Source organism: Phaenicophaeus curvirostris, chromosome 4 (genome assembly GCF_032191515.1).
Source record: "Phaenicophaeus curvirostris isolate KB17595 chromosome 4, BPBGC_Pcur_1.0, whole genome shotgun sequence".
Classification (NCBI taxonomy): Eukaryota; Metazoa; Chordata; class Aves; order Cuculiformes; family Cuculidae; genus Phaenicophaeus; species Phaenicophaeus curvirostris.
Window position 1 is genome coordinate 69,709,292 of NC_091395.1, and position 11,903 is coordinate 69,721,194.

At 38.5% G+C, this 11,903-nt stretch overlaps 1 protein-coding gene across 2 annotated transcripts in view; it reads left to right on the top strand.

Moving 5' to 3' along the window:
- The window catches only part of LETM1 (leucine zipper and EF-hand containing transmembrane protein 1), a 30,271-nt gene extending 22,989 nt beyond the window's left edge, over positions 1-7,282 (top strand). Inside the window, exons 12-14 of one of the 2 annotated variants that reach the window (XM_069856479.1) lie at positions 477-667; positions 2,593-2,749; positions 3,368-7,282. In XM_069856479.1, the coding sequence (XP_069712580.1) occupies positions 477-667; positions 2,593-2,749; positions 3,368-3,517 (498 nt within the window). In that variant the 3' untranslated portion in view covers positions 3,518-7,282. The remainder of the gene's footprint in view (positions 1-476; positions 668-2,592; positions 2,750-3,367) is intronic. The other variant, XM_069856480.1, reaches the window with a different exon arrangement.
- Positions 7,283-11,903: the final 4,621 nt, after the last annotated feature.

Consider the following 11,903-nt stretch of genomic DNA (forward strand, 5'->3'; position numbering starts at 1 on the left):
TTAGCATAAATGATCCACAAAGTTAAAGGTTATCTTACTTAGATGACTGTTGGCCTGTATTTGGTAGCTGAGTAAATAAGCTTTTATACAGATCCTCAGTTGTAGAATGTGTGTAAGGCCTAGTTAAAATCACTGGAGCGGCCCCCACCAGCTGAGAATCATGTTCCTGCTCTTATTTCCAGGTGACAAGACTAATAGGTTCTCAACTTTCTTATCAAGCATACACGTCAGTTTTACAGATACTTCATGTTAAGTCAAATGAATCTTACCCAGCCTTTTGAAAGACATGGAAAATAACATTTAATGGGTGCAGTGTTAGAATTCATTGTTCTAATTCCATTTTGGCTTTATATGTCTATACATTTGCATTTCATTTACAAATGGCTCCTGTCTTGAAATACTTGTGTAAGTCAGTAGTGTCTGTTGTTGAGAAATCACACCAACTGAAGCTTTTCTCTCTTGACCATTTCTCTTAGGATTTGCAAGAGATAAAAGAGCTCTCTAAAACTGGCCAGGAAGAGGTGGTGGAAGAGTCAAAGGCAAGCAAGCGGTTGACCAAGAGGGTGAACCGAATGATTGGTCAGATAGACAAAATTATTAATGAATTGGAGACAAGTCAGAAGACGATGGATGTAAAGCTGGAAGGTGGTGATAGTCCTCCTGCTGGGTAAGTGACTTATCTCTGACTGTTCTTCTTCAGTCTTGCTTTTGTTTGATGTGTGATTAAAAAATAATTGGCAAATAAATTGGTGTTTAGAGTGATAAGGTAATTTATTTTAAAAATAAACAAAATTGTAGATTTTCTCTTGTAAGGTATGTTAAATGTGATGAAATGAGGAAGGAAAAAAAAGCAGGTGTCATTCCCCAGATGCTAGTCCTGAGGAGTCAGTTTTTATCTTACCATCTTGCTCATGCCTCTAGCACTAATGGTGACGCAGATGAAGTCATACCTTTAGTCGTGCTCCTCATGCTTTAGGTTTGCCCTGTGTCATTGGTTGAAAGGGTGGCAACAGTATGGTAAGAATGTTAGTTCTTCAGTAGTGAGGATGTCAGTGAGGAAAAAAGTTGCAATAAAGTCTGTTCTGTCTCTGGAGAGAAGAGGGGACACAGCTCTGATGAAAGTAAGGAGGCAATTTTACATGATCCCTTTCTGAAAATTTGCTTCATTTCAACTTTAACACACTTGCAGATTTTCAAAGAAAAATCTTTCTTGATAATATCAGTGTAAAATTAATTTATCAACTCTTCTCCAGGTCAAAATGCGACCGCAGTGTCTTTCAGGCGGTTGTATGTTGAAACATTTGTTGTACGTTACCAGCACTGCAGTACCTAAGAAACTGTAACTATAATTCTCAGTTTGTGATTTATTACTGTATTAATCTAGTTTATGCTTGCACCATTCTGTGCGATTCATTAAGAGCTCCCCAACACCAATAGGGCATAACAGAAACAGAAATAAGGATTCTCTTTTTGTTGCTTCCAGACTTTGTTTTTTCCAGTCCCCAGGGCAAATGGTCATTTGTTTCAAATTTTGTGTAATAAGATTAAGGCAGCCATATGAGTAGTGCTCTGGAGTTGTTGATAATCAAAACCATCTGAGTTTGTGAATTAAAAACACAATATAGAATCTATTTGTGCTGAATGTAATTATATTTTATGTAAAGGATGGCTTTGTGGATAATTTTGTAGGTGATTGTGGATGACTGAAGATTATTAGTCTAAATATTGTCTAATTGACAAAGGCTTGTTTTTTAACCTTCAAGTTGGTGCAGTCGTTACTGAGCCATCAAGAGTCATAGAAATAACACAAGCCCAGGACACTTAGTGGCAGCTTGAGAAATTGTTTCTTGATTAAAAGTCAGACTGTGCCCAGACACTAGGGACAGCTATGGAGCTGGGACTACATTGATAAAGCCCTTCTGCTTAATATTTATTGGGTTCACAGTCTCTTGCATTTCAGCTTGACCTGTGCTGGAAGATGGTTCTTCATGCTAACAGAACTACAAAGGCAAGCAGATGTTTTAGGTTGCAGAGGGCAGACAACTTGAGCTTTGTGAGATCAGTGAGCAGATAGAAAACATCTGAAATATGCTAGTCAGGTTTAGCCCCCTCTTCAGCAAAGTCCATTCCTTGGCATGAGCAGATGAAGCCTATTTTAACAAAGCAGCTAAATTCTCAAGTGATTAATTTGCAGCTTTTGTTTTCCTGTCATTTTCATTAATTTTGTGTAGGCCAGCCTCCCTAAATCTAAAAGCATGGCAGGTGCATGGCACTGCATCTTGGGTAGGTGGCAAGGGCAAAGGGCGTTAGACAAACAGTCTGGGAAGCACAGAAGCTGTGCTGAACTTTATTTCAAATCCTACTGGATACCTGTGTTTGTGCAGTAAAGCACATGGAAACCAACAGTATGAGATTTGATGGTAAGATAAAGATTGATTTGAAGTCTGCTTGCTCATCATTTTTGCTTTTTGCCTTCTGTTTAGGATTGTAAATGAACAATTAATGTTTTTAAAAATGACTTGCAGTCTAGTGATTTTCAGGGCTACCTTTTGTCAACTTTACTCCATTGGAGTAACTGCTTGCCATGTACAGATTGTGCTTCCTCTTCAGGGAGAATCTCATCAGTATTGCTGAGCTAATTAACGCGATGAAACAAATTCAGAAGATTCCAGAGGAGAAGCTAACTAGGATTGCAGAGGCACTAGATGAAAACAAGGATGGCAAAATTGATATTGATAATGTTGTTAAGGTAAGTCTGTGGACTACTTAAAGAAAGTAGTTGTAGCCATCCTTCAGACGTTGTACCTGTTGACTTAAATTTATGTATTTTTCTTCTGCAAGACTATTCACTTGGTGGTAGTGAGGTAATTGGTAATCTATTATAAATAGATATTACAATACACATTAGCAACTTCAGAATTTATATGGCTGTTCAGGGTGTCTGAGGAGGCTATCTTTAGCCTGGGACTGTTACCCACATTACTTTTAAAGCTGTAGGTTTTTCAGCGTGCGTATGTCATATTCTGTAGAATACAGGAATTTCGGTGTGCTGCTAATGGATAGGAGGGAGGATGGGAAGGAGCTTTAGAAGAGCTACTCTAGGAATACCAGTACTAGCCAAAGTCTTGACATAGTGTGTGTAGTTATCTTTGTGTTATTGCCATGAAGTATAGCAACTGTGCTTTGCTTGTATACCTTACGGGTCTCAGTGAAATATCTATTTCTTATGCTTGAAAGACATCAGACCATCAGTTGTCTTTCAGGTCCATTATAAATGAACCGATTCCTCAACAAAATTTAGGATGTGAAAATGCCTCAATTATGTGAAAAGTAAATGCTCTCTCAATTTCATTCTGTGTTCCTGTAGGTAGTAGAATTGATTGACAAAGAAGATATTGATATTGGCACCAGTCAAGTTGCTGAGATTATGGCACTGCTTCAAAAAGAAGAAAAACTGGAAGAAAAAGAGAAAGCAAAGGAAAAGCATGATAAAGAAGCTGCAGAAGCAAAGAATTAAGCTTCAGAATCTGAAGCTAATCTGAGTTGTAACCAAAACCTTGTATATGTGTCTGTGTCTAATGACTATGTATCACTTGAGCTTTTGTGATTATGGGAAGTGTTCTGAGCTGATTCTAGTAATAAATCCTAAATGTTTTCTGACATATGGAATGAAACTTCTGTTCATCAAAGAAGTGATTTGCTGTCATTCCATACAGATGAAAACAAAAGATGCTTCTTTAGCAGTGCTCCTGCCCACAAAATCAAGTATTTGCACTCATTGTGGTACAGTGATCCATTAAACTTACAGGTTTGCTGTATAAATTAAGTGTATCAATCATGGAAAAATGTTTCTCACTTATTTCCTTTCATCATTACACAGGGCCCAACCTTGCTCTGCTTCTACCTTTTAGCTTTTTCAGAATTTAGTACAAACTTTCCATTCTGTCAAAGTATTACACTTTTTGTAACCTATTAGTGAAGATTCTGTGGCTTCAATAGCAGCTCTTTAGGTTGAGTTTATTTAAGTTAAATATCACTAAGCTGTTGCCTCACTGACAGAGAATGTGGCATTCTAATCACTTTTATGAATTCCTGGTTTGTTTGTTTTTTTCTGTTGAAGGGGAAATCAGATTTATTTTTATGTAGAAAATTTCTCTTCTGGAAATTTCCCATGAAGTTTACTTCTTTTGGGTGCCTTAAATTTCTTAAGACTAGGCAATAGAGGATGTCACTTCTACTCAAAATTCCGTGTATTACTAAAGCATTGAAGTCACAGGAGCCTTTAAAATTGTTTCAGAATGCAATCTATCACACAGTAAAATGAGTTAAAGTTTGTCTGAATAGCAACATGAAAATAATCATGAGGGGGAAAATGTTGTCATCTTTTTGCATATGTTTTTAAAAAATGCAGCTATCTTTGCATGTTTGTCACTTTTCATCTGGTAATTAGTTACACCATAACTGTTTCTCTTACCTCTCGATTTTCATCTCAGGTATAAAATCACTATACCAGGTATAGTCAAAATACATAAATACTTTTATCTCATGGCCTTGGTTATTGTGCAGTCAACAAGTCATGTCTGCTTTTGCCAGTGCTTTCATGACATTTTTGGCTTTCTTATGAATTGATTATGGTTACTGTCTTTTAACTGTGTGATTAAATACTGACAGGAGGTCAAGCTTCACTCAATGTTTGTCTCTAGTTGTAAATTTTTAAGTTCAAAAGCTAGAATACCAACTTCAGGATGTTCTGTAATTCCCGGTAGCCCAAATTTTCCACTCATTCTTAAAATTTGTTATGAAATACATACAGTGTGACTTGAAGTAGCAGGGTTGTGGTTTGGTTTTTTATTTTATTTTGAATTTGCACCCAGTATTATAAAATATATGAGCATCCTTGATTTTGTGTACACTATAGAGAGCACATCTTACAGTGGCACTGTACACAGTGAAATAGAGGTGGGCAGTTAATACTTAAATGCTTTTAGTCATAGTTGCATATTTTCATAGAAAATGTTGGCTCCTAAGCGTATTTCAGCATAATTCCATGTTCAGTATTTATCTAGATTGGCTAAATTGTTTGTAAAAACTCATTTGAAGTTAGTGGAACAAAAGAAGCTTTGACAGTCTCATGGTTTGCATGATGGACCATTGTATTTAGTTGTTTCCAAAGCAAGATGTACAATAAGATGTACAATACAATTAATTGTAGAACAAGGGTCAGTGTTTAGTTTTGAGTATTGAGTTCTTGTTCTGTACAGTTTGCAAAGAAAGCTGCTTACGGTAAGTAAGATCCTCCTGAGAATTACTGTAATTTTATCACAAGTCTAAAATTGCTGTGGCAAAGCTGAAGTTTCACATCAGTACAATCTTTGCAGGTAGTGTGGCCCTAAACAAGGGGGCTGTTCTCTTCCTTGTAAATTAATATTAACTTAGAGATTTCAGCATGAAAGTCATTTGGTAGATTTTGAAGATAAGGCTTCACTAGGTGCTTTCTTAGGCCAAAACTTATATTAGATGGAATTGCAAGAGTAAAACTAATTTCACAAAAATATAATTTCAAATCTAATTTGGTATTGTATAATTTACAATTAGAATTAATAGTCTTTAAAGTACAGTAAATTTTGCATTTGTGTATGTTCAGTTTGAAAATGATATATAACTCTCTTACTTGACATTCCTGAAACATGGTAAAGATAGTCTAAAATTGTCTGCTGCGTTTTATGCAATATCAAAAACCTAAGAATTGTGTGCACTTGAATGCATGCAAGTTTAAAACAGGGAAGTGGCAGAAGAAACTTTTTTCGAAGATATATTGATTAAAGTTTTACAGAGCTTTAACTATCCTTACAGTAAATTATCTGGTTGTAATAGTTAGGATTTTAAAACACTTTGCTGTACTTTTTCTGTGTTTACTGTACACTTAAATTTTCTGTGGATTAAACAAGAAAGGAGCCAAAACCAGCTCTTTTTTTTTAATAAACATGCCGATTAAAATAATGGATACATTTATTGAACATTTTTATCTTTCAGACTTGTTTGAAATTTGGCATATTGTGGAATTGCAAGAGGTTACACAAAATACATTTAAATGTCAATCACAAATGTCAGTTTTCCCCGATTAAGGGGTGTACACATGAAACGTAGTGAAGCATTTTTGCAGGGAATATCTTCCTTGTGATGTTGGAAATAGGAAAACCCATGACAGCTGGACTAGAACAACACATGATCTGCAAGCTTAAAAAGTTTAGGAAGCCCTTGGTGCTTCACAGTTATTCAGTTTTGAACCTTCCTGTGAGCAGCTCTGGCCTGGTGCTACAGACCATGCTGGCAAATCCGTGGCTTGAGACTGTTGCAGTAAATGTGCTTTGTTGTCTTTCGTGTTGACCAAAAAAAGAGAGGTTGCAATACTTCCAGAGAAAGGATGACTGCTGAGTATATAGTAACTGGTCAGAACTTATTCCTGAATGACTATTTAATCTGGAGGTGTAAATATTTGTTTAAATAATTAAACGATATGTGAGATTTTGGTGACCTTGTGACTTACACAGGCAAAGCCTCTAAGCTCAGGGTTAGGTAATTGGTGTGACCACAGTTAGAGTTGTTTCAGATTCAGATAAGTTCAGACTCTGATTCTAAACTATTCGGGGGGGAAATGTAAAATATATGAAAAGCTTTTAAAATCCATTTAGCAACAGGGAAGAGAGGTAAAGTAGGTCGTAATTTCTTTTTCCCCTTCAAAACAAGCAGCTTATAGGACCTGTTTTATTGAAAAATTTGTTTCCATTTTGTGTTGGTTCGCAAGATGGTGTTTTTACAGAGACTTTCATCCCTGACTGCATGCTGTGAGAGTAAGTCTGCCTGCAAGTTAAGAGTGCATGCAGGTAGAGAATAATCTCTTCACAGGATAGTTCCTTACACTTAGTTAGGCTTTGCCTGGGGGAAGAAGTTACATCTTTTATACAACTCCAAAATACTTCTTGTAACTTTGTATCTACATACCTTGCTAATTGTTTAAACTTTAGCTACTTCAGCATGTATTTAAATACTTTTAAATGGTTTATATAAAATTATTTGGTATATTTAATTAAAAGAATAATCCCATATTCTGTTGTTTCAGTTAAAGAATTTCAGCCCACGTTATAAATTTTGTTGAAAATCATTTGTCTGTGCTCTGAGCATACTGGTCCTGTGTTTGCCATAATGCAATATAAGATTTTTAAGTTAATTGGAGCTTGTGTCATTTGTTTAGTTACAATAAATGTATAATTTTGAAAACTAATTTCTCCATTACTGTTCTGTTGTTTTTGATTATTTACTGTGACTTTATTGTTGTTCAGGTGAGGTGCTAGTCAGAGCTGAGCATTGATGAGCTGAGTAATATAAAAAATTCTTGGGGTGAAAGGGAGCAAGTGAAGGACAAATCTTAAACTAGGGATGGTAGGTTGTGTGTGTGGGTGTTGATTCTTGCAGAAATTCTCTTGTCACATGTGGGACTGCTTGCCTGGTGCAGTGAGCTCTGCTAAAACTTTCTATTACATTTTAGGTATGAAAAGGGGGAGCAGCGTACTCTTCACCATAAGTAATTCATGGAAAGGCTGAGATCTATCCCAAACAGAAATAAGCCTCCTTCGGAAGGATCTGTGGTATTTATTGAAGTTTGGGAAGAAAACACGTCTGAAATGGTTCTAGAGATTATTTTATACTACACTGTGCCCCTCACCTGTGCTTCTACAAAATTATTTGTATTCCCCTATAATCCTAATATTCCTCACAATGTTAATCTCAGTGTACAGAAGGCTTTAAGCTTATCCAACTACATGCTTTTTTGATTAAAAGCTCTTAATGATGTATTTTTACCTCTCCTCCCGAAGCCTTGGTAGCCTGGGTGGGAAGGCAGAGACATCCCAAACCAGCAGGGTGCCCTATGCACATCTTCTCCCTAGGAAGTAATTGAGATATCTCAAACACGCCTTGTATTTCGGAAGCTTCGGTGCTTCTCTTGGCCCAGCTGTGGTTGGCACATGCATAGCAAAGAAGATCCAGACCCAGAGGATGTGGAGGCCCTGTTGCACAGGTCTGTGTTGACAAAAGTAAGTTTCCTGGCTGCTTTCAAAGAGGATTTGGGAATGCACAAACGTAACATCTGCTTTCAGGTGTCGAAGTGTTTCAACAGGTGGCTGAAAACAACCTCCTGCCTTGAGATACTGTTAAAATAACAGATAAGCTAGGTTGGTTTGTAGTGTTTTCCTTTTTTTTCTTAAAGCCAAACATCAAATAAATGGCATAATAAGTGACATAACCTGTTCCTCTTAAGCTTCTGCTTTAAAGATTTCCTTTAATGACGTTTTTAGGGTGAACAAGACTTGCACAGCAGTGTGTTAAAGCAGATTAGTGGAGAAATTATGGCTTTGAGTTTGCAAATTAAATGTGGACAATGGCACATGCACTTCATCATAGTCACCCCTCTCCTCAATGCCCAGGAAAGAGATGGTCTGGAGCCAGTGTTTTCTTTGAGATATATTGGTTATATCAAAGGAATTGTACTCTTTCCTCAATCTTTTCTGACATATTTGCAACAATAACCTCTTATTATAGATACGATTTTATGCGTTGTCCACAAATAGTCACAGAGGGAATGGTATCTGACTTCACAAAGTAGAAATCGTAGATAACAGACCTATTGATACAGTTTCACTGTGTGGAAGCCCCTTTTACAGCAGGTTGGTAATAACAGGTGTTCAGAAAGCTGGTTGGTAAAACCTCTGACTTTGTGAAATTGAGGTCTTAAAAGGATTTAGAAAGAGTTTTGTTGCAAGCTGTTTTGGTGAAATGTCATTTAAAGGGTGAATACGTATGCATAGTGGTAATGGGACAGATGGATAGCTTCGTGGTTATTTCATCGACCTGAGGCTTTGGAAATGTCTTCCATTAATGCCTGTTCTTTCAATAGTATGTCACTGGGCTCTTGTGCCACTGGAACATAAAACCTCCTTGACAGTGATGTGGCAGATGACAAGTTCTCCAGAGCAGAGTCTCTCCTTGCAAGGACCTATTAGAGTATTCTGCTGTAATAAAGCTTTTAAATACTGAATGCAGACAGTGACAGGACATACCATATAGTTTTCACAGCTAAGGAATCTTACATTTCTCATTGCTTATATATTAAAAAATGTTTCTGGTATTTTCTTGAATTATTCCTCAACCCTGATGAGAGCAGGAGGGTGTTTGTAGTATGTTTCTAATTCCCCATACTCTTGTGCTCGCTTCCATTTTTGCGTGTTATTAGATACAAATCTTTCTCAGTAGTTAAATACCCTTTGCAGGTTAAAATTCTTTGGGGGCTCATTAGCATGTAAAACTTCACCCTTGCCAAACCTTCTGTGGTTTTCAAACATCAGTTTCTCTCATCTAACTGGTGTAAAGGATTTCTGCTGTGTGAGAGATGGATCTAATTCAGATTTGCCTCTTTCCGTCTAGTATTTCTCTTTATGTGTATTGGCAGAGCAGACCCCTTCATGACTGGCCTGATTTATGTCTCGCGGAATGCTGCAGCCAGCAGTTCAAGATGTCAGGTCTCCCGTGAATGTTGGGAGCGGCTGCGGATTCTCTCTCCCCCTCCTTTTGTCTTAGCTCCAGCGCTAGAGCCATCCAAGTTCCTTCCTACTATTTTCTAACCATGTTTTCACATCCTTGGTTAAGCGAGATCTTCAGATTCCACCTGAAGGAGAGCTTCTGCGAGGAGCTGAAGGGCAACTGGGAGTTGAGCAACAAAATAATAAGAATTAAAAAGTCTTTAATCTTACTAAATTACAATGGGAATTAACAGCCTGTCATGCAGAAAACTTGGGGATCTCTGCAGCCTACTCCAAACTTGTAAATGTGAGATTTCTTCCCCCATGCCCCTGGATTTAATCAGGTAATATATCCCAAAACAGTTAGGAAATCAGCAGGTCTTTATTCACTATCTTTCCCTTTTCTCTATCCCTCGCTTAATATGCAGCACTACGTAGGAAAGATTTATGGAGTCCTTGTTGCACCGAGTTTTTCAGTACCTCTCTTCGCACTGGTGGATGTAGAGTTGAAATATAGTGACCATTAACCTTTCCAGTGAACATCTACTCACTAGATTGCTTCTACATAAACTCAGTCATTAGTTGCCTTCATCAAGTTCCACTCTCACCTTCCTCTATCATAATTACACCAGCTCCACCATGGTCCCTGTGTGATGCTCATAAAAGCAGAAGACTTTCATCCTTCCCTTTTGAATCCCGTGTGTTCTTATCAGAGGGAACTGCATATGCCTTTCCATAAGCCACAGCATTTCAGGGGGAAATATGATCTTAGAAAGACTCTTGAAAATCAAGAGTGACATTGAGAGAGGGCACACATATATTTTTTAGACCTCCTTTCTGCAATCTGAGTTGCCCATCCAAATTCTGTGATTAAACTAATGCTGTGGTTCCTTAGAGGCTCAGTATAATTTAATTTGAGCTGTACCTAAAGCACTTAAGTCATCTTTCTCCCCAGAAAATCCTTTGTACCCACTTCGAAAATGAGATCCTTTTGGGTGTCTTAAGTTTTGGACTTGCAAACTCAGGAAATTACTGATGTCAACCCAAAAAATCTCTACAAATAAATGATGGGAAGCATTGACGGGCTGAGAGAATTGAGCTTGTTCAGCCTGGAGAAGAGAAGGCTCTGAGGAGACCTCATAGCGACCTTCCAGTACCTGAAAGGAGCTACAAGAAAGCTGGGGAGGGAATGTTTGCAAAGGCTTGTGGTGGTAGGATGAGGGGGAATGGGTATAAACTGGAGAGGGGCAGATTTAAGCTAGACAGAAGGAGGAATTTCTTCACCATGAGGGCAGTGAGGCCCTGGCACAGGTTCCCCAGGGAAGCTGTGGCTGCCCCGTTCCTGGAGGTGTTCAAGGCCAGCAAGCTTAATACTCTTACTGAAGTCCTTTCTGAAACTCAGGGCTTTAAAGAAATAGAGAAAGCATCTCAAACCCCTCTCTCTATCTATACACGTCTATCCCACAGGAACACAGCGGCTGCTAAAGCTCCTGTGTGTCATGGAGGCTACAGGCAGTGTGAATTTGCCTGTCCGAGCACAGCGACCAGCATCGTTCTGGGGTTTCCACCCCAAGAACTACACACAAGCTGCAAAACAAGACGCTGCCCCCCAAGCCCAGGGAGGGTGGCTGCCAGGGATTACATCTCTCTAGATGAACCTCACTAGATGGCGTGCCCTGACCGCCTGCTCTGCTTTCCAACAGGGTAACGCCTGCAAAGCAGAATAAACCTTTGCTATCCGGTCAAATGACCTGGTATAATCAGCCTCTGGACTTCCCAGAATTAATCCCGCTTTAAAATACTGCATCATTTCTAGGAAGTTCTCTGATTTCCGTTTAAAATGTGACAGTGAAGGAGAATCCACCACAATCCTTTTGCTGAGCCCCTGCATTCATTTGTCGCTGTCGCTTTGTGGGGATTTTCTTGCAGAGGAGGAGAAGAGTCTTTAAAAATAGACAAATTAACTCCCCACCTTAGAAAATCAAGTAACAAAAATCCAGACTGTGTCTAGTGAATTTGTCTAATGCCATTTTCTATTTATTTCAGTGGAAAAGCTCCCCACAGTCTTTTCTTTGGGGTGGCTGCTTAGGGGCTGCGGTAAGGAGGGTAACTCTGGAGCTGCACAACTCCTCCGAAAGTTACCCAACCCTCTAGTTAGTGACCTGTGTCCTGCCCTACCCAGAGCTCTTCCCTCTGGGCTGCTGACATGTCACCTTGGCTCGTCAGCTCTTCAGTATTGACACTGCGATCAAGGTATTCAAATATGCCTTGCAGGTTTTTTACTGACCTTGGCTACAGGGCATTCAGTTTGACTGACATCTAGAGGTG